Raw genomic sequence first — 22,814 nt, 5'->3', positions numbered from 1 at the left:
TCTGAGGAGATCCAGCTCTTGGCTGCATGAAGGCAACATGGCCTTTACCCAGCACAGGAGGCCAGGAGGTTCTTGCTCCATGCTCACAGCTCTTTTTGGGGTCCAACCCCATGTCTTTTGTAGCTGAGTCCTCTGTGACAACATCCATCAGATCTCACCTCTTCCTGTGCTAGTCTGCCCATCTTTGACTGTTCCACCTTGAAACTCTGACAGAGACCATGGAATGGAGCAGATACAAGGGAAACCTCCAACATGGGCAGTACAAATTGAAGGTCACAGTGTCTTTCACTTGGAGAATAAAAGTTGATATATTTGGTCCTTGTGATGCTCTTGCTCTGTACTACACCAACCACCAACCCTTTCCTGGGTCTTTGGTGGAAGGAAGAGGTGTGTGGGGATGCAGGGCTGGGAGCACAGTGTCCATATGGAGAAAAGTTGGGTCTGGATTGCAGGGAAAAGATCCCATCAGGATATGCAGCTAACAAAATATTTACAGATGAAAAGCTGAGATGAAGTGCCTCAATTTTGCTTCTAGGAGTTCAAACCAGCAAAGGTGTGAATGAGAGTCTGGAAATTGCCAGTCAGGTCTGGGACAGTAATGGAAGAGATTGCCTGAAAAAGTGAATGTGGTTTTTGTGTCACTGGAGAGCAGGCACAAGATGTTAACCCCTTGGTAGCTCAGGTACGACCTGGAATTGAGCCACCCCTTAGCAGCTCAGGTATGAGGTCACCTGCCAGACCTGATGGGTGGTCCATCCCACTCTTGAAGATGGGCTTGCATTCTCCAAAACATCTGTTTTCCTTTGGCCTCCAAGGAGGCCAGTACTATCCCATGCACAGTTTGTTCCTCATCACTTGCATTCCCGTGGCCACGGCCGTGCTGCTATCCCAAGTGTTCCCAATCATGGCCCAGTCTTACAGAAATCACAATGTTGGTGGAGAAAACAATGAGACTGAAAAAACAATACCGTAGGGTGCTTGCTCCGCTGGCTTTGTTTCTGAGGAGCTGCGCATCTCCAGCCAGGAGGGCTGGACGAGGGGAAAACTGACATCTGAGCGTGCCTACAAACTGCCACCACATTGTCCTGCTAGACAATGTTTCCGGGTCCCTCAGGGCCCAAATCTCCTCAAACATGCCATGTCTGCCCTTCAGGGTGTCCTGGCAGTGCCTTGCTGACGTGCAGGGGAAACCTCAAAGGTGCCCAGCCCTGACAATGGCTTCCAGAGCAGCTGTGCCTGTCACCCCCCCGCCCCCAGGCCTCTGCCTCCAACGCTGCTCCTCAGCCAACATGTAGCCCACAATGGCCTCAACCTCTTCCCTTGCAACTTGTCACCTCGGTGCCCTCCTGCCTGCTCGGGCTGTTGCAGTGCGTCCCCATCAGCTCACAGCTGTGGCCTTATCACTTCAGGACTCCCAGGCCAGCTCCACTTAAAATCATGGAATCTGAATGATTTGGGGCAGAAGAGACCTTGAAGCTCAACTCACTCCACCCCTCCCATGGGCAGGGACACCTTCCACTAGTCCAGGTTGCTCCAAGCCCTCCATCCAGCCCGGCCTTGGGCTTCTCTGAGCAACCTCTGCCAGGGCCTCCTCACCCTCACAGGGAAGAATTCCTTCACAATATCCCGTCTAACCCTGCCCTCTGGCAGTGGGAAGCCATTCTCTCTTGTCCTTCTACTCCAGATCCTTGTCCCTCTCCAGCTTTCCTAGAGCCCCTTTAGGTCCTGGAAGGAGCCCTGAGGTGTCCCTGGAGCCTTCTCATCCCCAGGCTGAACACACCCAGCTCCTCCAGCCTGGCTCCTGAGCAGAGGAGCTCTAGCCTTCAGATCTGAAGTGGCCTCCTCTGAACAGATCCACCTCTTCCTTGTGTTGGTGGCTCAAGAAGTGGATGCAGCTGCAGGTGGGGTCTCACCTGACTGGAGCAGAGAGGAGGCAGAAGAGCAGCCTCATGAGCTCCTGCTGGTGGACGATGGGGAGCAAGAACTTCCCTCAGTTCTGACCTCGCTGAGGTAATTTCACACCTGTGTTGGTGACCAGAAGTGGGTGACACAGTCTAAGCTGACTCCTGCTTGTGTGTGGAACTGGCTAATGCAGGCAGGATGTGCTGCCTGCAGAAGCAGCAGGGTCACCCTGGGTACCCCCAGCTGGCTGAGGGCTGAGCTGCCCAAAGGTGAGCAGAGAGGGACCAGTAAGTGCCAAACCAGCAGCTAAGAAGGGAGATGGGAGATGGAGTGGTGTAGGATTGCTTTTACTTTTTAATTTTTAAGAAATAATTACTGAACTTATGGCTTGGTAGGGTGGAAAATGTGTACACTGTTAGAGATGTGGTGAAAGGCACTTCAATGATCATTTTACAGAGAACTCATAATCTGGATTTATGGCTTGCAGCAGCAATAGAAAGGTACTGGTTTCTGTTTCCTGCATGTCTGCAGATCCATAAACTTCCACTGTTTCTCAGACAACTCTTGGGTTAGTACAGAATGTGCTCTGTGTTTATGCTCCCTCCTTTCCCCTTAGCAGCCCTGCAAGGAGCACAGCTCAGAGAGGGCTTCAGGCTGTGTTTGCTGCCAATGGGCTCTGAGGGGCTGTTGTGGCCTGGGGAGCAGAGGGAACAGATCTCTGCTCCACGACCTGATTTGCCTGTGAAGCAACAATATGTGGAAGGGCTCTGTGCCCCATGGGAGCTGGAGAGGAGCATCCTGGCTGGTGCATTGTGCAGTGCTCCAAGTAGCTTTGTTCTCTCTGAGGCTGACAACACTTGAGTTGCCAGGAGATGGGCACTGGCTTTCAGAGGCAACTGAGCTTCCCTGCATGGAGCCAAGGGACTCTTGATGGGAAAAGGTTCCCCACTGAGCAATGAGGAAAAGCTCCTATGCTTTATAGCATGTCTGCTTTTGGGGTGATCTGGTGCTCTCTGTCCCTCCTTCCCCAGATGTGTCCTGCAGCCTGTCCTTGGGGACACCCTCCAGGCATGTGCCTGGAGACATCAGTGAAGCAGAAGACAGAGCGCAGTGGGAATTCTGGGTGAGCTGGAAGTAGTGGTCAGCACATCCATGGACAGTGTCTGCTGTGGAGGCCCTGGGAGATGGAGGGAGGTGCTGTGGGTCTCAGTTTGGCTGGCCTGGTCTGGGCTCTGACACAGACAGGACCTGCAGGGCTGCTGGCCATCACTTCATCTGGGAGAGGAGGGTTGGGAAGTCCCCCATTGATCAAGGAGCCCACACAACCCAGAGGGCTTTTCCACAGACCCACAGTGGGCTTTTCCACAGCTTCCTGGAGAAATTATGCATGGGAAGGGCAGTACTTTCACCTGTATCAACCCTGTCATTATCCCAGGCTCTTCCTGGGCTGGCTCTCTCTTCAGCCACCTCCTGAGGTGGTGAGCATGAGCCCTGGAAAGCCGCCTGTGCCAGACTCCTGCCAGCCTTGAGCTCAGACTCCCTGTTCCTCTGCATTCAGTGCCATCAAAGGTGTCTGTAACTGCCGTTGCTCTACCCCACAGTGACCAGCACCTGAGACACTTACTAGGCTGAAACTGTATAAAGACCCTTTGGATGAGGGCTCTAACTTGTTTGATCCCAAAAGGAAGCTGTTGCCTTTACCCCACAGCCTCTGCAGTCATGGCAGCCTGACGTGTACAGGAGCTGTGCACAGATTCTGACAATTTGGGAACCCTCTGTGCCTGCTGGGGACTCCATTTCTGCTACACTGGCCATACAGAGTCATGCTGCTCTTGTCCACAGCACTGTTCAGCTCCTGCTGCCATCATGATGAAGGGCTGTCCCCTGATGGCCCAGCGCCTTTGGAGAACTCACATGTCCCTCTGTTGGGGACATCTTCTGCACTGTGTGCATTTGGGTACCTCAGTGACTGCTTGAAGATACTCCCAGCAGCAGTGCAGGGCAGGGGATTTCAGGCAAGAGAGTGTTGCAGTTAGTCTGTGACTTGTAATGATGCTCCTTGTGTCAGTGACAGTGGGGTTTATTTTAGGGTATCTTCCAATCAGAGTTTTCCTTACAAAGGAAGGATATGTGCTGGGAAATTTGAGTTTATGCTGGGGATCACAGAATTGTCCCACTGGGTGGGAAATGACCTTAAAGCTCATCCAGCCCCATGGGCCATGGGCAGGGACACCATCCACTAGATTAATTTGTTCCAAGCCCCATCCAACCTGGCCTTGAACACTTCCAGGAATGAGGCAGCCACAACTTCTCTGGGCACCCTGTGACAGCTGAGAATTTCTTCCCAATATCTCACCAAACCTACTCCCTGTCAGTTTGAAGCCATTCCCCTTTGTCCTATCACTCCAGGCTCTTGTAAACAGTCTCTCTCCATTTTTCTTGCAGGCTCCCTTCAGGTACTGGAAGGCCCCAGTTAGGTCACCCTGCAGCTTCTTTTCTCCAGACTGAACAATCTAAATTCTCTCAACCTTTCCCCGTGCTTCATCTCTATGATCAACTTTGTAGCCCTCCTCTGGCCTACTCTAGGATGTTGATCCCACTTCCAAAATGAGCATTTTGGTCCTGAAAAACGACCTAGGATGAGTTTTTCCCAGTCCTGTGCATGTGAGCAGCCCTAAGGACATGGAAGAAATTGGCTCTGTGTTTTTAATGAGCCAAATATGAAAACATATTTTGAGCAGGTGTAGGATATCAGAAGTCTGGATCAGGATTCGAGTCTCGCAACAGGCCATGTTTCTCACAGTTCCCACCTGAAAATTGTAGCAGAGCTTTGGATTTTGTCACTAAACCTGGGGTTCCCACCCTCTTCTCTAATCCTAGGATCTTGTTCCTCTGATCTCTTGCTGTCTCTCAAGTTTTTAATCTTGAGGTAAGACCACAGGCCTGCAGAGGAGGGAAGCAGAGCCAGGTTCTGGCTGGTGATTCTGGCCTTGCATGGGAGACCCTGTTATGTGATGTCCTTACACTTCTATGCTCCAGCCTCTGTCCTGTTCATGGACTCAAAGCCCTGAGCAGCAGATCACAGGTACAGCTCATAGGAGTGTCTCCATGGGACTGGAGAGGCACCTGGTGCTGCAATTCTGCTGCATAAAGGTGTGATTTGGCTCGTCCCTCCTGAGAACAGGGGTGAGAAGGTGGTGTCAGCTCACTTGGGCACAGCACAATTTCCCAGTTCTCACCTGGGTAATAACAGATGACACCCAAGGTGCAGCAGATGCCAAGAGAAGCACCAAGGTGCTCCTCACATGAAAGAGGAGAGAAACCAACCACTGGTCAGCAACGGCGCTCATTTATTATCTTATGAGTGACAAACAGCTGCAGTAACGTCAGCAGAACCAAAGCTTTGCCCAGGGCCTGAGCTCTGAGCACAGGGCTCCCTGCTGCACTGGGTGGCACTGGGAGGGTTTGTGATGGAGTCAATGGATTTGGGAGATCCCTGAGCTGCAGGGAGTGGATTTGAGGCTGTTTGCAGTGGCCTGTGTCCTCCTAATGCCACCATCCCACAATGCTGCTTTCTGTTTCCTCCTTCTACACCAGCTGCCTACACTTAAAATAGGAGAAGGCATATGCAGTCCCCAAAATGGCTACACTGTGTGTGGGACATGTACCCAGAACCAAGAACCTCTTCCAGGAGTGAGGTTTGGGGGCAATGAGGCAGCAGCCAGACCCCATTTTCACCATATCTGACCAGGAACCAGGTGGCTACAGACAGGAGTGCCCCAGGTGTGCTGTGCTGTTTGGAGGGGGGTAGGGCAAAGTTGGAGGGAGCCTGGTGTGCCCTTGGGTGCCTTGGCTCTGTGCTGCTGAGTGACCTCAGGCAGAGCACATGGGTTTTTCTGGGAACTGTTTGGGTTTGGCTGCTGTGGGTTTCAGAGAGCCCTTGTGAGACACTGTGGGTCAGACTGAAAGACTGAGCATCCTCAGCTCCTGGCCTTGGCTGGAAGTGAGAGTTGTGTCCAACCCACGTGGCTCCCAGTGAATGAGTGGGGATTCCCAGAGTAGAGGCAGTCCAAAACTCAGGTGTACACACGAACATGCTGCTTTTGGTGGTGTGAAACAGACACTAGCCCATTTCCTGGCTGCGTGGGACCTACAGAGGGCCCTAGAGGACAAGGCCTGGGGTTCCTGTGGATGTCCATGTCATTGCTGTTGGCCATTTCCAGGGGTTGCCACAGATCGATGGCAAGAGGTCTCTGCCTTGCGAAGACAAGCTTGGCTTCACTGCAGGCTCCTCCTGGCTGTGATGCTGCAGGGTGAGCAGGAGGAGGGTTTCCCTGACCCTCTTCCTGAGCCAGTGGTACTCTCTCCCAGGCAGTTCCTAGCAGAAGTGAGACTCACACAGGGATTGTCTCCTCCCATGGCCAGCCCTGAGTGTCTGGAGCTCAGTTAGAGCCCTTCTGGGCCAGGGGCAGCTGGCAGAGCGGTGCCTGTTGCCCAGGCAGGTATGATGGGGATGAGGGTAGACAGGTTGTACTGGTGCTTTTCAGGGAGCAATTTGTGCCACCTTGCTGGCCCCTCGGCACTGGTGTTGGCCCTCGGCGTGTGCTGCGGGGCCGTTCCCACGGCTGCTCCCAGGAGGTTTATAAGTGAGATGTGTAGGGCGGCGTGGGCGGGGAGGGGAAGAAGGTTATCCGGAGGCTGCTGCCAGACAGATCTCGGCTCTCTGAAGTTATCAGCACCTCACTGTCATTGAGGCAGGGACAATGCTCAGAGCAGCCCCTCTCCTTCCCCCTGGTGCCCACCCTTTGCTGGCAGGGGATGAGCGTCATGGAGGGGAAGCTGTAGCTGTCAAGGATGGGGCGCACTCCCAGGGAATCAGGTGTCTCACACGTGTGGTCAATGTCAGAGAAGTTCACCAGAGCCTGGGTGGAGTCATAGGAGCTTTTCTCCATGTCATCAGCCCTGCAGGACTGGGGGAAGCTGCTCTTGTCCTGTCCTTTCTGCCTCAGCAGGCGGAAGTCATCTCTGAAGTGGGGGTTGAAGAGCAGGTAGAGCAAGGGGTTGAGGCAGGCAGGCAGGGGCAGGACCACAAGGAAGACGGATTTGATGACCTCTGGGGTGATAAGGAAGAGATTAAGGGTAGAGGAGAAGGTGAGGAAGGCCACTGGGCAGTAGAGGAGGCAGTTGGTGAAGATCAGCCAGGCCACATGCTTGACCATAGCACAGTCCCAAACAGCGCTGAACTCCCCCTTCAGCAGGTTGCAGTAGAGTCGGATGTAGGTGCCGGTGATAGTCAGGAAGCAGAGCATGTTTGTCATCACCAAGGCCACACTGAAGCCCAGGGCGGTGGGTTTCCCCTCTGGAATGGGGTATGGGAGGCAGAGAGGGGATGCTCCATATTCCCCAATGGAGAAGAGAGGCAGAACGGCAGCCACAGAGGACAGCAACAGGCAGCAACAGGCAGCAGCCTTGACCTTGCCTAGGGATGGGGATTTTCCGTAGCCCCGCACGCAGGAGGCTGAGAGGCTGCACTGCACAGCAGCCAGGGTGAGCAGGAAGATGGCAGCCTGGGAGGCCAGCACGGACAGGAACCCTGTCACCCTGCAGCCTGCACCCGTCTCCCATCTGGCGCCGTAGCGGGCAAAGTGGCCGTAGGTGAGGGTGTCCACCAGGGCCAGCATGCTGCAGGAGATGCCTGTCAGCATGTTGGCCCCAGCGATGGAGCCCACAAGGAACTTCACCGGGGAGAGGTAGCTGGGAGAAGCAAAGACAGCCAGGATGACCAGCCCATTGCAGAGCACCGAGACCAGAACGATGAGCCAGACTCCCAGGCGGATGATCCAGCTCTCAAACAGGTGATCACAGGGCTTGAAGGGACCTGGAAGACAAACCCCAAAGTTACACCCAGCAGAAACTGCTTCTCTCCAGTGGTGCTGCTTGCCCAGAGTGGTGGCCGTGTCCCAGCCCTCTTGGCCCCCTCAGCCACATGAGTGCTGAGGGCTGGCAAGGAAAATATGACATTGTCCACCCTCTTCTGCAGCTGCCTCTTGGCTCTCCCCTGTGCTCCTGACCCCACCCTGGAGTGCCTCTGGCATCGTCTCAGGTCTTGTCTAGGGCAGAAAAAAGGTGCAGGGAGAGGTCAAAATAAAACATAAGAAACAACAAACTGATCAGTGCTCCTAAAACGTAAAAATGTCATGACTGCAGACCGACCAACACTCCTGGTGTCAGCCTGGCATTTGGGTCCCTCTACCATTGCCTGCTCCTTCTCATGTTCCCCCTGGGAGCTGGTGGTGTGGAGATCTGCCAGGATGCTGCATCCTACTCTGGCACTGCCAACCTCTCTCTGTACACTCAAGACCCTGGCTAAGAGGTGTCTGTTTCTGCATGAATGGCCCCTGCACAGAGGGGATGAGCACCATGAGGTGAAGTGTCTGAGCACGAGGGAGAAAGGGATGGAGCTGGTGTGGCCCAGAAGGGACAGAGGGGTCTGGGCAGGCAGAACATGGAAGGATATCAGAAGAAAGAAAGAAAGAATAGAAGTGGATGCATGGAGGAGTGAGTAAGGGAAGGTCATGGAGGGGTAAAAAGAGGACTGGTCTAGAAGTTGTTTTCCAAAGAAAAAAAGAGGAAAGTGGGGAAAGAGAGAGTGGACAATGGCATAAAATTTCCTCTGGGAAGGATTGGGATGTTTCAGTGAGTAGCTCAGCAAAAACAAAACCAGGGTAGTAGAAATTTTAGGTGGTAGAGAGCAAACAAAATTAGAGGAAATGGAGAAATCTTTTTCACCTCAAAGGAGGTGAAGCTCAGAGTGCCAGCAGGACATGCCCTCAGCTGAAATCTTGTTCCTTTTGCAACAAATTCGGTGTAACAACTGGTAAAAACTCTGTCCCTGCCAGTGTCCCACAGCACTGGACAGACCTCTCCAGCTTCCAGGTGTCCTTGTGTAGGACCCCACTGAGCTATGAACAGGGACAAAATCAGAAAGGAAACTCCTTGAGTCCCAACCAGCATGTGCAGTCCAGTGCCTCCCTGCTCTCCCTTCCTCAGGAAACAGTAAAGTATCCCTGCATTTTGCAGTGCCATAGGTATGATCAGGACATCAGGACAAGGCCCTGCCTTGCAATATTCCAGGCTGGCTGAGACAAAGCCAAGTGTAAGTCATGCAAGGGACCAGGAGAGCCAGGTCTAAGTGCAGCAGGTTGGTGGGTGGAGGAGCTGGTGATACCCAGGGTTCCTGATCAGCTTATCCTGACCTGGGCCTCCTCTCCTAGGAGGAGAGAAGCAAACTCCTTACCTGTCCCCCATTTGGCCTAAGCCCAACCCATCAGGCTTCTGATCTGAAAGGTCTTGGGGGACCCTGGAGATTTAGAGAAGCTCAGAGGATCCCAACTCTGTTCAAAGGGTTTCCCTGGCTGCTCACCGGGGCTTGGTGTGCACTGAATAGTGGGGTACAGCTTCGATTCCTCAAGGTCCAACTGAAGATCATCTGCATCTAGATCATCTGGGGAGGAGAGAACAAGAAATGGTGCTCAGATAAGAACAAAACCATCAGAGCTAACTGGGCCAGGAGCTTTTGCTGCTGCCTGTCCTCCACACCAACCTTCCCAGCCAGTTCCCAGCCTGCAAGTTCAAAGTAGCTGCTGGTGTACAGTTTGTCCCCTGCAGTCACTGCTGTAGAGGGAGAGCTTGTAAATGTTGGTGGGTTGCAGTGTAGCCAACCCCTCTGTTTTTAGGTTACTCCCAATATTTGAAGTATAAGAGCCCCAGATCCCAGAGCTGTGTGACTGTGGTTCTCTCCTCCCAGCACTCTTTATTAAATAAAAAGTAAAGAAAGACTCCAGCCTGTGTGGTTGCAGAACACAAAGCCTTCAAATGCATCTTCTCCATGGGAGCTTTCTGGGCAGGCCTTGTCCTATGTTTGTTCATCAACAGGGATTTTGGGGCTTTGTTCAGAGGGAGCCATCAGCCTCTTCTGGCAGCACAAATTTTTCGTCACCAGCCACTACCACCAAACAGTTCAGCAGCAAAGAGACAAGGGAACACAACGTTTATTGCTCTGTTTTATGCCCTGTAAAGTCTTGGGGCTATGGCACCTTCTTTTTAATTGTGGATGTTCCCAGGATTTGCTGAGGGCAGACTGGTTGCTTGTTGTGGCTGCAGATTCTGCATCCATGGGGTTTTGGCCCAGCCTTGCACCAGCATCTCTGTCATGCTGGCAGCTGTACCCCAAGCCAGGCTGGGGCTAGCTGAAGGTCAGGCAGAAGAAGAAGCTGCTGGGAGGGAATGGGACCAAGCCCTCAGCTGTGTTTTCAGTGTAGGTTGTTACCAGGGTGAATGGCATTCTCTCAGTCTAATGCATGATGTGCTTTTCTGCTTTTCTGCTTTGTTCCTTGTTCCTGTTCCCAAAGTCCTGCTGGCTGACAGCATTGGGACACAGTGAGGACAGCTGCTGTCCTGCTGCCCTGTTCCATCCCATGGCACCAGCACAGCCTTCAGCTCCCAGTGGAGATCTTGGGAGGGTTTTCTGCCAGTGGGAGGAAAGGGAAAGGATGTGGTTTTGTTCTTGCTACAGCCAGAGAGCTGGATCTGTGGCTGTGGGATGAACTCTCCCTTGGATGAATGGACTGATGCTGGAGCCCAGGTGTGCACCTGGCAGCTTAGACACTGGCTAGGAAGGCAGATTTCCACAGCACTGAAGATAAGGCTGATCTGAGTGGGATTTACATGTCTAATCTGTTTACAAGTGGTGCCTCTCTGAGCTGTGCTCCCTGCCTGTGTTTGAAAATGTGACTGGGACTATTTGATTAAAGGATGATGACAAATAACGTGCTATCTTTAGTGCCTCCTGACAAGCTTCATGCTTTCTCAGCTTCAGGGAGCGTTGGAAAAAAAGGTCATTTTAAAAATCTGTCTGTATAAGAATTGAAATATTACTGCTGCTTTGGAGCCTGGCAAGGAAACACTCACAGTGGGATGGAAAAATATTTCATCCTTGTATTTTATAGTCTTATAAATCTCCAGTGTCTTTTCCAGCCACAGTGCGGAGGCTGTGATGTGCAGTCATGGTACCCGAATTAAACAGACACAGGCTTGCTCCTCTGTGCTCTGCTGAGACACAGCCCTTGGGAAAGAGTAACCTGTGCCATCCATTTTCTCCTCAAAGCCTGGTTTTAAGCCCAGGTTGAACATTTTCATGTAATGAAGAGAGATCTTTTGTTTTGCCTGGACTACTGAGCCTGCTGGGAATTACAAAGCAGTCCTTAGTCAGCACAGTGGGATTCAAAGTGAAAAATGCACCTCTCTCTGCTGGAACCCAACCCCTCCAGCCTGGAAACTGCGGAGAAAGGAAAATGGCTGTTGTGTCCTAGCAAGGCAGGCTGCATTGATTTTGAAGAAACTGTTATTTATTTGAATTTTGCTGAGGTGCCTTCACTTTCTGGGGTCTTATGGGAAAAATACACTTTGCCAATAGTGCCCTTTCCATGAGAAAGGAGCCCTGTACCAAAGCCAAGTGAGAGTAGAGGAGCAGAATTGCTGGGGAAGGGGTAGAACAGAAAACACTGGGCTGAATGCTTTTCCCCCTTAGTACTGTCTGCTTGTTCCCTCTGTCCTGTCCTTCTCAGCCAGGGCAGTCCCTGGGCTTTGCAGGGACCTGTCCTCTCCTCAGGGTGGGTGGCTGCAAGGGGCCTGGGCAGGTCCTGTTTTGGGTCTTGAGTAGCTTTCTTGAATGACAGAAGTGTATCTGTAAGGACCCTGCAGGGTTTGCCAGAGGGTTGCAGAAGTTCATTAATAACTTCACGAGCTGCTGGAGGTGCTGGGCTGGGGGAAGCAGTGTCCCAGTGCCCAGGATAACCCTACACATGTGCTTCCTTCTCACTTCTCATTGCTTTGTTCCATCATTGCAAACACATGCTCTTAAGTGAATACATCCCTTTCTATCCTCAAACCAGAGGTCCCAAAGGGAGGTGCTGGGATGGTGATGGAAGTGCCCCAGGGCACTTTTCCTGCCCTCCTCTGCAGCCACTGTTGGGAGCTGCTGGGGGCTGCTGGGGGCTGTCCTGGTGACAGGCCCCCAAGCCATATTTGTGTTCCTGCCCAGCCACAGGGGACAGACTTGGGGCAGGGGGTGTCTGCTAAACACTGCCAGTTGTGATGAAAGAGGCTGAGACAATTGGGGTTGCCCAGCCTGAAGAAGAGAAGGCCCCAGGATTTAGAGACGCTTTCAGTGTCTAAAGGGGTTCCAAGAGAGCTGGAGGGAAGCTGTGGCTGCTGGAAGTGCTCAAGGCCAGGCTGGATGGGGCTTGGAGCAACCTTGGGTAGTGGAAGGTGTACCTGCCCATGGCAGGGGGGCAACAAAAAGAGCTTCAAGGTACTTCCCAAACCCAAACAATTCTAGAATTCTATGATATCCCAAATGTGGAAAGTGCTGGATGTGAGACCTTAAATATCCATTTTGACAAGGTGACTGAATGATGAGATGTGCACTGACCATACTACTCTGGGTCTCAGTTGGCTCAGGTTACTCAGATGTGAATGGACATACTTAGGTGTAGGAGGTGTTCCCAGGCACCCAGGGCCCTAGAAAGATGGGGAAGAGCTGCTCTGGCCTTGGGGTCGTGGCACCATATGTGCTCTGTGTCTGCAGGTGGTCCCTTGGGTGCTGGGCTTGTCTGCAGGATGAGTTCTGGATTTGGGGGCAGGAGGGGCAGCAGGAGGCACTGCCAGGCAGGGCAGGGCTGGGCATTGTGAGCCATTTCTTGTCCTGGGACAAGCTGCCTTTCACTACCCAGCCTGGGGCTCTGTGGACTCATTTGGGAAGGACTGGAAGCACAAGGCTGAGAGGACAGAGCTGTCTGGAAGTGCTCCCTGTCCCTCTCACAAGTTCTCCCACAGTATCCGAGTGCCCTGACAAGCCTGGCTGGACCCTGCTGCAACACAGCCCTGAGGCATCTTCTCTTCAGCAGGCCACTTTCCCTCTTGCATGAAAGGAATGTTTGGGAGCTTTTTTCTTCTTTAATGAGAAAGTGTTACAAGGTTCATATAACCCAGCTGAATACCACCAGTGGGCGTCAGAAAGGAAGCACAGGGAACAGAAATAAAGCAATGATTAATTAAGTAAAACAGCAATATCACAAATCCCTTATGATCAAGAGCAGACCCTGTTGCTGGAGGTCTGGAAAGTCATCTGCAAAAGTTGCACATCAAAAGAATGATGTTCCTGAGCATTTTACATTTGCACCTCTGTGCTTTGATATTTCAAAACAGATCCAATGCTTTAACACATGAAAACGGGAGCCTTTCCAAGCTGCAAGTAGTCTCATGTCTTAGAATCAGTCAGCATTCCCCTTAGTCCCACCATGAACACACCATCCACGAGGCTGACACTGGCCTGGAGGCCTGGGACCCCGTGGTAGGTTTTTGTTTGCTGACCTGGCCAGGTGAGAGCATCCTTTGGGACATCAAGGACTTTGGCACCGAGCAAAAGCAGGTCTGTGGCCCCTTGTCACAAACTAGATCTTTCCACAAATGCTATAATTTGCTGGGCAAACCCTACAACCATCTGCACCAGGACTGCTGCAGTATGGCCTGCATTAATGATGGAAAAAGTGACCTGGCTCAGAATAAAATCCTGCAGCAATGACTGTAACATGACTCCTCTGTAGTGTCTGGCCAGTGTTACCACCAAGTCTACCATGCTTCCTGGAGCCACATCATGCCAGCACGAACCACATTTGCTGCCCTCTGGCTGGACTCTTTGCATGTCTAAAGCTTGATCTAAGGCTGTGGAGGATCAGTGCAGGAGCAGGAGCACAGGGCTTGTGGGTCACTTGCTGGCTGTGTCACAAAGTGTCTTGGTCATCCTGCCCATAACACAGCGTGCAACAGCTCTATCTGTGTCTGCCTCCAGGTCCAGTCCTGCCTGCTCAGGGTGTGGGAGGACACAGCAGAGCCACTGGCTGTGGCTGGATGCTCAGTGCTCCTGAGAACAGGTGGGTCAGGGGCTCTCAGGGGCACAGCCCTCTCTCCATCTACCATGTGGAATTGTCTACAGGATGTCTCAGACTTTGCCAGTGCACTGTATTTACACAAATATATAAATAGAAGCAGTATCCAGACTGTGTCCTGAAATGCTGTTTGCACTCTCCAGCAGTTACAGAGGAAGCAAAGGTCCATGTTTTTCTTTGTTATTCTGAGAATCTTTTGCAGAGGGATCACAGCCTTGTGCTGGAGCTGCTGCTGTGCTGTGGGGTTGGGAGTGCAGGGATGCCTTGCACTCTCTGCTGGAACTGGCCATATGCAGTCTGTGCAGAGCTGCACTTTGGAGTACAGAATATACTGACTCTTGCACAGAAAGTTCTGTTTGACCATGGAGCTCCTTCTTCCCTGCCTTGGCCAGTCCCTGTGCTGTGCTCCCCAAACATGTCCTGTTGTCACACCTAACCCTGACTTTTGCTGTAACACCAGGTGTGTGCACAAAAGTAGCACACACACAGTCAGTGTACCTCCAGTCAGTGGGATATTCCACATCTTTGAGTTCATTCTCTTACTCAGATTAATCCCAGGATCCTTCCTCTAGATGATGTAAGAAAAAAGACTGATGTCCTACCAAAGGCTCCACATTGTCCAGAAGTCTAATGACCAAGCCCAGTTGTCCCAGGTAGCCTCAGCCACCCTCCAGTGCCTTGGGAACTCTCCCTCCATAGCCAGCAAGGCCACATTGACAAACATGTCCATGCTGTGGAGGGCTGCCAGGTCCTTTGGGTGCATTGTGAAGGTTTGGATGTGCCAGATCTACTCTTTCTTCCATGCAGGACCACCAAACGAAGCCTGTTCAAAGCCTGTGTTGAAGCAGGCTCAGCCTGCCCTCCCTAGGCAGGTGTCACCTCTGACAGTGGCACCACTCCTGCAAATGCAGGATTGCACCCAGGTTCACAGCCCTGCCCCGGGAGCCATCACCATTCAGCCCTGTTTACTCACAGTGGTTATCAATGTGACCTGGGAACGGTTCCAAGGTCCTCTTGTGGGGATCCTCCTCCTCAGGGCTCATGTCTTCTGCCTCCCACTGGCTGGACACCCTGAAGAAGCTGCTGCAGCTCCCGTAGGCACAGCACTGGTAGGCGTACGGCACCTCCAGGACTCTGCACAGAGGAAAGCAGAACTTTAGGGTGTTTCCCCTCCATGACCTGACTCTCCATTACTTTGCACTTTTTGCTTAGTTCCTTCAGTTGTTCAAAGATGAAACTCACCTATATGGAGTCACAAAATATTCTGAGTTGGAAGGGACCCACACGGATCATCATGTCCAGCTCTGAAGTGAATGGCCCCCACAGGGATCACACCCACAATGTTGGTGCTGCTAGCACTGTACTCAAACCAGCTGAGCTAGCCTTAGAGTCAAAAAAATATGGAACACTCCATGAATTTCTGTGATGTCCCTGTGCAGGAGCCATGCTGATCTTCTCTGTATCGTTCCAGTTTTGGTACCTGTGCTGCTGCCATGACAAAAGCTGGTCTGTGTGGTGATGGGTACAGTGGAGAGGAACTTTGCTTTGGAATGACTCCATGTAGACCCAGGGCAGCCCATGGTGTATCTGTACCCACGCACTTGTGGTGCTTATGGCCCTGTCAGTCAATAGAATGTTGTCAAACACCAACTTTGGAAACTGCTCTAAAGCTCCCAGATAGTTCCTTGTCCTGGTTCCAGCCAGAACAGGGTTAATTTTTGCAGTAGGTGTGAGGGAACATGACCAGGACCCAGAGGTTATTCTGCACCATCTTACTTATTGCTGGGGGAAAAGGAGAAATTGTGATGGGGGAGCCATTTGGTATTTGTTTGTTTTTGGGGGCTTTCCATGTAAATAACCTTTTTTTCTTTTACTTTTTAATATTGCTGCTGTTACTGTTTGTGTCTTATCTCATTGCTGTTTCCAGTAAATTGTTCTTATCTCAACCCATGATCTTGGCCTTTTGTGCCTCTAGTTGGGGAAGAGTGAGTGGTGCCTGGTTTTAGCAGGAATACTAAATTGGAAAATACCATTCCTAAACCACCACACTCCTAAAAACCCTTCTGCTGTTCTCCTCAGAATAAACCAGCCCCTCTCTCCAATATGCAATGTATGGTCTTCAATTTTTACTCCAAGGCCATGTTTTTCCAGGCATCCTTTTTATCCTTCAAGGGGAAAAGCCTCTGCAGAGCAAAGCTCCCCTTGCTTGTTGTTGAGGGCACCTTCAAACTCCAGTTCCAGGAGTCACATCTCAGGCAGGGAATTCTCAGGTCTCCCAAATGAAACAAGTTATTTAAATATGTCTGATTTCCAATTGAAAGTTGAATTGTTAGTTGCTAATTATAAGCATGTATTACAAGGTTAATTCAACAGCAGCTGAGCATCATCTGGATGCAATACCAAGCTGTCTGTCAGCAGCTGCATTTTGGCTTTGCTGGAAGTCAGGGAGACTGCTGATGAAGGCAAAGGAATCCCAGGTTTTCCAGACAATTAAGGTCCTCTGACAAGATTAGTAAATATGGTAAAACTCTATATTCTAAAAATATGCTTTTGTTTTATGTTCTCAAATATTTCTGGCTGAGCCCCGGGAGGGTCTGGAAACTCTGTATACAAGCTCATTTCCTGTTATAAGCTCCAAATAAGATCCTATTATTGAAAGGTGGTAGGGAGGTGCAGATCCTCCCAGCAAGGCTAAGAACTGCTCTCAGATGACTTCTCCAGACATATGCCTCGAGAGTAAGGCTATTTAATGGCAGTACCCCCAAATCTGGGGAATGTTAATGGGTCCATTGCCTGGCATGGTTCACTCAAGCACTGCTGCAGGCTCAGTTCCTCTGGTACAAATCCAAACCAGCTCAAGAGATGCTAATGGAACTAATTTAGAGGAGAAACACCCTGGAAGTGCTGAACTTGACCCACCCTGCACAAGGGAGCGGGTCTGGAGGAGCCCATGGAGATGCTCTGGGGGCTGGGGCTCCTTTGCTCTGAAGCCAGGCTGAGAGAGCTGGGGGTGTTCACTTGGAGAAGAGAAGGTTCCAGGGAAATCTTAGAGCCCCTTGGATTGCCTAAAGGGGCTTGGCACTTGTGAGGGTAAAGCTTGAGTCCTGTGTCCAGTTCTGGACCCCTCACTTCAAGGAAGACATTGAGGGGCTGAAGTCAGTCCAGAAAAGGGAAATGGAGCTGGGGAAGGATCTGGAGAGTAAATCATATGGTGAGTGACTGAGGGGCCTCAGCCTGGGGAAGAGGAAGCTCCCCCTCATCAGCAGGGACCTTCTCACTCCCCACAACTGATTTAACAAGGTGAGGGTTGGAATCTTCTCCCAGGCACTAAGTGACAGGGAGAGAGGAAATGGCTTCAAACTACACCAGGGGAGACTCGTGTTGGAATCAGGAGGAATTTCTTCAAGGAAGGGCTTGTTAGACATTGGAAGGGGCTACCCAGGGAGGTGGTGGAGTCCCCATCCTGGGAGGTGTTCAGGGAACAACTGGATATGGCACTGAGTGCTCTGGGCTGGGTGACAAGGTGGGGATTGGGCACAGGGTGGACTCTATGGTCTCAGAGGGCTCTTTCAACAGTAATGATTCTCTGATTCTGTGGTTCTGTGAAAAAAGCTGGAGAGGAACTTTGGACAAGAGTCTGGAGGAACAGGACAAGGAATCCTCATTTCCTACTAGACAGGGTAGGCTTTGATGGGATATTGGGAAAAAATTCTTCCCTGTGAGGGTGGTGAGGCCCTGGCACAGGGTGCCCAGAGAAGCTGTGGCTGCTGCCCCATCCCTGGAAGTGTCCAAGGCCAAGCTGGACAAGGCTTGGAGCAACCTGGGCTAGTGGCAGGTGTCCCTGCCCATGGCAGGAGGTGGAATGGGATGAGCTTTGATATTTCTTTTAAAGAAACCAATCTATTGTTATGTGACCTTGGGTGTAGAAAACTCTTCAAAAGCTTCTGGAATCCCCTGGCATTTGGAAAACAGTAATGTAGCAGATCCCAGCTATGAGTTAAAAAAGTCAGAAGAGAGAGCCCTGCAGGCACCACTGCTGAGGCAGCTTGGAGGGAGAGCTCCACACTATTCCTCAGGCCTGAGCTATTAAGCTCCGTGTTGGTGCAGTGACCTGTGACCCCAGCCCTGTTTGTAAACTGGAGAAGATCCAGCTTTGGGAACCCATTCTGGATGAGTGGGAGCATCAGCTCATGCATTCTTGGCCAGAAGGGAACTCCCTGGAACACCCAAGCAAGAGATGACTTTGTCTGAGAGGAATTTGTGTTCTCTGGACCATGGGTATCTGAGAGGGCAGGTGCCACACTGAGACCTAGGAACCAAGGAGTGTCAGGAAAGTCTGAGCCTGCAGCACAGCACTCTGCTCTTTTGAGAGCCTTTTGCAGCCTCTTCTTGATCAGTTTGATCCCTTCAAGCTCCTCATTAATCCATAACAGACAAGACACGGCCACACAAGCAGAGTTTATGGAAGAAAACCTGGATGTCATTAGGTAGAACTGCTTCTGGGAATGTTTTCCATTGAGAGGAGCCCTGAGCTGGGCCTGTTCCACGCTTTCCACTTGTGTGTGTGTGTGTGTGTGTTTGGAGTGGGGGTGGTGGCCTGGGAGCACATCACTGCTCTCCTGTGGAACATATTGAGATGTCTTAGCAGCAGATGGATCTTACTCTACCCATGGGGCTGGAAGCATGGAGAAAGCACGAGATGGACGAGGAGAGCAGGAGGCTGAGTGCTGTTAGCAAATACAAGCTGTGCTGAACACCAGAAGTAAAAGAGCCATTGCTCCAAGTACCTCATTTTGGGAAAGCTCTCCTTGGTGAAGGGCTCGGAGAGAGCTGGGTTGCCTTGGAGCTTCAGATGGGTCAGTCCAGCCAAACCATCCAGGGGCAGCGTGACCAGCTGGTTATCAGTCAAGTCCCTGGTGAGGGGGAAGCAGAGAGGGACACTGAGGTCAGGGCTCTGCTGACAGCAGTACCTCAGCCAAGCAGAGGGCACTGCCTCAATTGCTCCCTTGATGTGATGTTGAAATGGGACTGGATGCTGCACTGGGGCAAGGAGCCTCTGGAGATAAACACTGCAGTCCTTGGGAAAATGAGGGACTGGGGTTAGTGGTCATGCTGAAAGCCCTGGCTGGTGTCTCCCTCACGGTGCACATATGTGCCCCACACATCTCTTCTTCCATTGTAGGGCAGGAATGACTGCAGATCTCAGCCCATAAAATACCAAAGAGTCTTAGAGAGGGGCCTGAGAACTGGGGACCCTCCAGAGCCAGCAGAGCTGGTCTGCAGTGACCCTTGCAGAAACAGCCATCGTGCTGATCTTCCTTAGAGGCATCTCAGCCACCATGAAGGCATCAGGAAATGGAGATTTCAGTGTCTAGGGTGAGAGCATCTTGAAGATGGCCCCTTCTGCACTTCATCATCCCTTTATTAATAGTATTAATAGGAAACCTTGGGATTTGTTCTGTCCACATCAGTGCTGAGACATGCACCTCAACACATCACTCTTCCAGCATCTATATCCCAGGTGTTCTGGTAGCCCAGGGAGTCAGTCTGAGGTCCTCAGATACCTCCTATCCATAGTCCGCTGTGAAAGAAATATTCCTGCAACTTACAGCTTGGTGAGGGAGTGCAGGGTCACAAAAGCCTCTGGATGGATAAACTGGATGTAATTCCAACTCAGGTCTCTGCAAGGCAAGGACACAGCAGTAAGAAGAGAGCAGAGCAGGGCACTGAAGCTGCTGACACTGACCTGGTCAAGGGCCCTGGTGGGAGCACATGTGGGATCTGTAGCCCCTTGGTCAGCAGCAATTTCTGTCCCATTGCAGCTCCCCACAGACAAGTCTGGGTCTGTATATAGGTGGTTTCTAACAGAGGGCACAAGAGTTTGCTTTGCAGGAGCTCGTCTGCTGAGACCAATGGGAAAGGATCAATGGAAAAGGTTCTTCTCTGGTTTAATTCCTGTAAATTTGGGAATTTATTTGCCAACATGCCTTAATACCAGAGCATCCCCAGTGCAGTCACAGTGCTGGGTGCAGCAAGGCCAGATAGGGCCAGGGGTCTGGGGAAGGTGATTTTAGAATGTCTCTTGCCATGTACAGGTGCTCTGGATTCACTGAGTCCCCTCAATAAGCTCTGCCTCCATCCAAGTGAGAGGGCTCCACTCCCTCTGCCACCAGTGTAGAGGAAACCAGCAAACTGGGACACATTTCTTGCCCTAAGGCTGACTACAGGACAACCTTCACCTCCAAAGGAGCCAAGATACCTGCTCAGATGAGTGTGACATTGGATGGGATGAATCCTTTCCAGAACATACCCAAAGGTCGTGTCAGCTGTGTGTGTGTGACTGGGCTGGGGCAGCATGCTCATGTTTCCCTGAGTGTCTGCAGTGTCCCCTGTCACCCCTTAGTGTTCCTGGGCAGTTTAACCATGGTGTAGTGACACTCATGGGATCCCAAGAATGCTGGGCTGTTAAATGGGAAAAGATTTTGTGTGATTGAGTTCACTTCCTAACAGAACAGAACAGCACAGAAAGACTGTCAGGGCTCTTCCCAGATATCTGAGCCAATTGTGCCCTTCAGGGCCCTGCCAGCTCTCCAAGGTGCCAAGCACTCGGAGGTCGCTCTGTGTTGTGGGAAGTGCATGCTTGGGTGCACTTGGTATGTGAACATGAGCTTTTGAGTTGTGGGGAGGAGCTTTCAAACCAAACAGGATGCTCTGCATGGGTGTTCCACATGGCCCAGGACTGGCTTGTGTAGGACAGGGGGTGCTAGGGCTGAGGTACACTGGGGTAAATCCCTGCCCTGAGTCCCTTCTGGCATTCAGGAGGCCTGTCAGTGATGCGGGCTCTGCCTTGGTGTCTAAGGTTGCAATGCAGGATGTAACCAAAAGTATGGATTCTATCACCATCTGTTAAAACCAGGTGGGGCAGTGCTCTTTATCTTTTCCACAACCCATCCTCCCTCCAGGGAGATATCTTCTGTTAATGGGCCATTGAGTCCCAGTGCATGACTGATAAAATTCCATCATCCCATTGGGAGATGCCCCACCCAGGGGGAGGAGCCAAGCATTTCCTACCCAGATAAAATCTGAGATTTGGAACATCAGAGCAGCCTTTTCCACTGGATTCCAGAGGAAAACCAGACCCTTCTACATCATCACTGGACCTTCGGAGGAAAACTGCACCTTCTACAGGAGCACTGCTTCAACTGAACCACATCTGTCACTGCAGGAGGATGCAGCCACCATTTAATGGGACTGCTGCCAACACCCTGCCTGACAGGGTGTCAGGTTGTATTCTGACTCTGTCAGTGTTTTGGGTTTGTTTTGTGTAACACTGTATTTCTATTTTAATTCTTCCTAGTAAAAAACTATTATTTCTATTCCCATATCTTTGTCTGAGAGCCCCTTAATTTCAAAATTATAAAAATTTGGAGGGAGGGGGGTTTACATTTTCCATTTCAAGAGAGGCTCTTGCCTTTCTTAGCACACACCTGTCTTTCAAACCAAGACACTTGGCAGAGCTGCATGGTGAGAGCATGTGGGGTGTGGGCACGAGGGGGCAGGTAAAGAGGGGGTCTGCAGGCACAGGAGAAGCCAAAAGGATGTCTTGTGCCGTATTCTGCTCTAAGGGAGAACAGAAAAGCCTCCCAGCAGAGACAGAGGCAGGCTGGGAACTTCCCCCAGCCCATGTGAGTTCACAGTTCCCCCTCCCCAGCATGACCCCACTGGTTTCCTGGCAGACAATACTTGCATGGAGCGCAGGGCCATCAGCTGCACAAAGGTGTCTGCTCGAATCTCGTGGATTTTGTTGTGCTGGAGACCTCTGGAAAAACAGAACCTGGTTTGAGAAGAGAGCTGAAGGCAGCGTTCTATGATCTTTGTCCCAGTGCAGTAGACTGGCACAATGGAAGTTGCTGTGCTTGGGAGATCTGCTCTTATTTCAAGAGTTAAACAGCACGAGCAGCAAAACATGTCAAAGCCACATCTCCTTTCCAGCTCCTTCATCCCCTGGGGAAAGGGAAAGAGCAGGGTGAGAGTTCACACAGCCTCTGCTGTCTGACCTACACACTCCCTACATTCTCATGAGACATCCTGGATGCTCCAGACATGAACCATGTGGGAAAGGTTCAGTTCCTTAGTGTTGTTTTCTCTAGTGTGAAACAGTGGTAAATACTAACTAAGATTCCTGCAGAATGCCCACCATGAATTCCCAGACCTGCCCCCATCTATGACCTTCTGCAAGGGGAGACAGCCTCTGCCTGGTGCTCCACCTACATTAACCTGCCTTTAGACTCAGAAATGGTATTGCCTCATCTCACACAAGGACCCTCATGTTCTGGCTGTAATCTTCCAGCTGGTGTTTGGCCAGATGTTCCTCTTCAAAGAGAGCACTTGAGCTGCTCTCTTGGTGCCCCACGTAGCCAGGCTGGCATTGCTCCCACCTCTAGCCAAGATTTCATGTGGGGGCCACTGGAAGATCTGGGCATAAATCTGGGGGTCTCACTGATTGGAGGAGGTGGAGTTTGGGCAGTGGGGTATTGGAGCAAGGCTGACAAAAATAATTTGGGGTGAGAGCGAGGGCACACCTGAGCTGTTTGTGTGCCAGGTTCTACTACCAGGCACCACCAGACTTGTTCCAAACCATCAGGAATGTTGTTGCTTGGTGGGGGTGGGGCTTACAGGACAATAACTTTGGGGTTGAGGGACCAAATTCTCATTTTAGTCTCTTATTTAAAAAATAATAAATAAATAATAAATAATAAAAATATTAATTTAAGGTATATAGGTATCATCTACTTCACTTCATTGGCCAGAAAATGGGATTTATTGTGATTTTATATTAAGTCTAAATTGGGCATATTATAAAATTTTGTAAGAAGGAACTTAGGCAGAATGCGTGAAACTACA

At 51.2% G+C, this 22,814-nt stretch overlaps 1 protein-coding gene and 1 non-coding gene across 2 annotated transcripts in view; both read right to left on the bottom strand.

Moving 5' to 3' along the window:
* Positions 1–5,255: 5,255 nt before the first annotated feature.
* Positions 5,256–22,814, bottom strand: part of LGR6 (leucine rich repeat containing G protein-coupled receptor 6) — a 143,044-nt gene continuing 125,485 nt past the window's right edge. Inside the window, exons 13-18 of the mRNA XM_033079937.1 lie at positions 21,658–21,729; positions 19,520–19,591; positions 18,698–18,823; positions 14,884–15,044; positions 9,326–9,406; positions 5,256–7,780 (exon numbers count right to left, since the gene is read on the bottom strand). Coding sequence (XP_032935828.1) covers positions 6,543–7,780; positions 9,326–9,406; positions 14,884–15,044; positions 18,698–18,823; positions 19,520–19,591; positions 21,658–21,729 — 1,750 coding nt within the window. The 3' untranslated portion in view covers positions 5,256–6,542. The remainder of the gene's footprint in view (positions 7,781–9,325; positions 9,407–14,883; positions 15,045–18,697; positions 18,824–19,519; positions 19,592–21,657; positions 21,730–22,814) is intronic.
* LOC117007368 lies at positions 15,305–15,408 on the bottom strand. The gene has a single exon (XR_004420117.1). It is a non-coding gene; the product is annotated as a U6 spliceosomal RNA (small nuclear RNA).

Source organism: Catharus ustulatus, chromosome 25, assembly GCF_009819885.2.
Source record: "Catharus ustulatus isolate bCatUst1 chromosome 25, bCatUst1.pri.v2, whole genome shotgun sequence".
Lineage (NCBI taxonomy): Eukaryota > Metazoa > Chordata > Aves > Passeriformes > Turdidae > Catharus > Catharus ustulatus.
The sequence above is the reverse complement of the archived record's forward strand: the minus strand, read 5'-3'. Positions and strand labels throughout refer to the sequence as shown.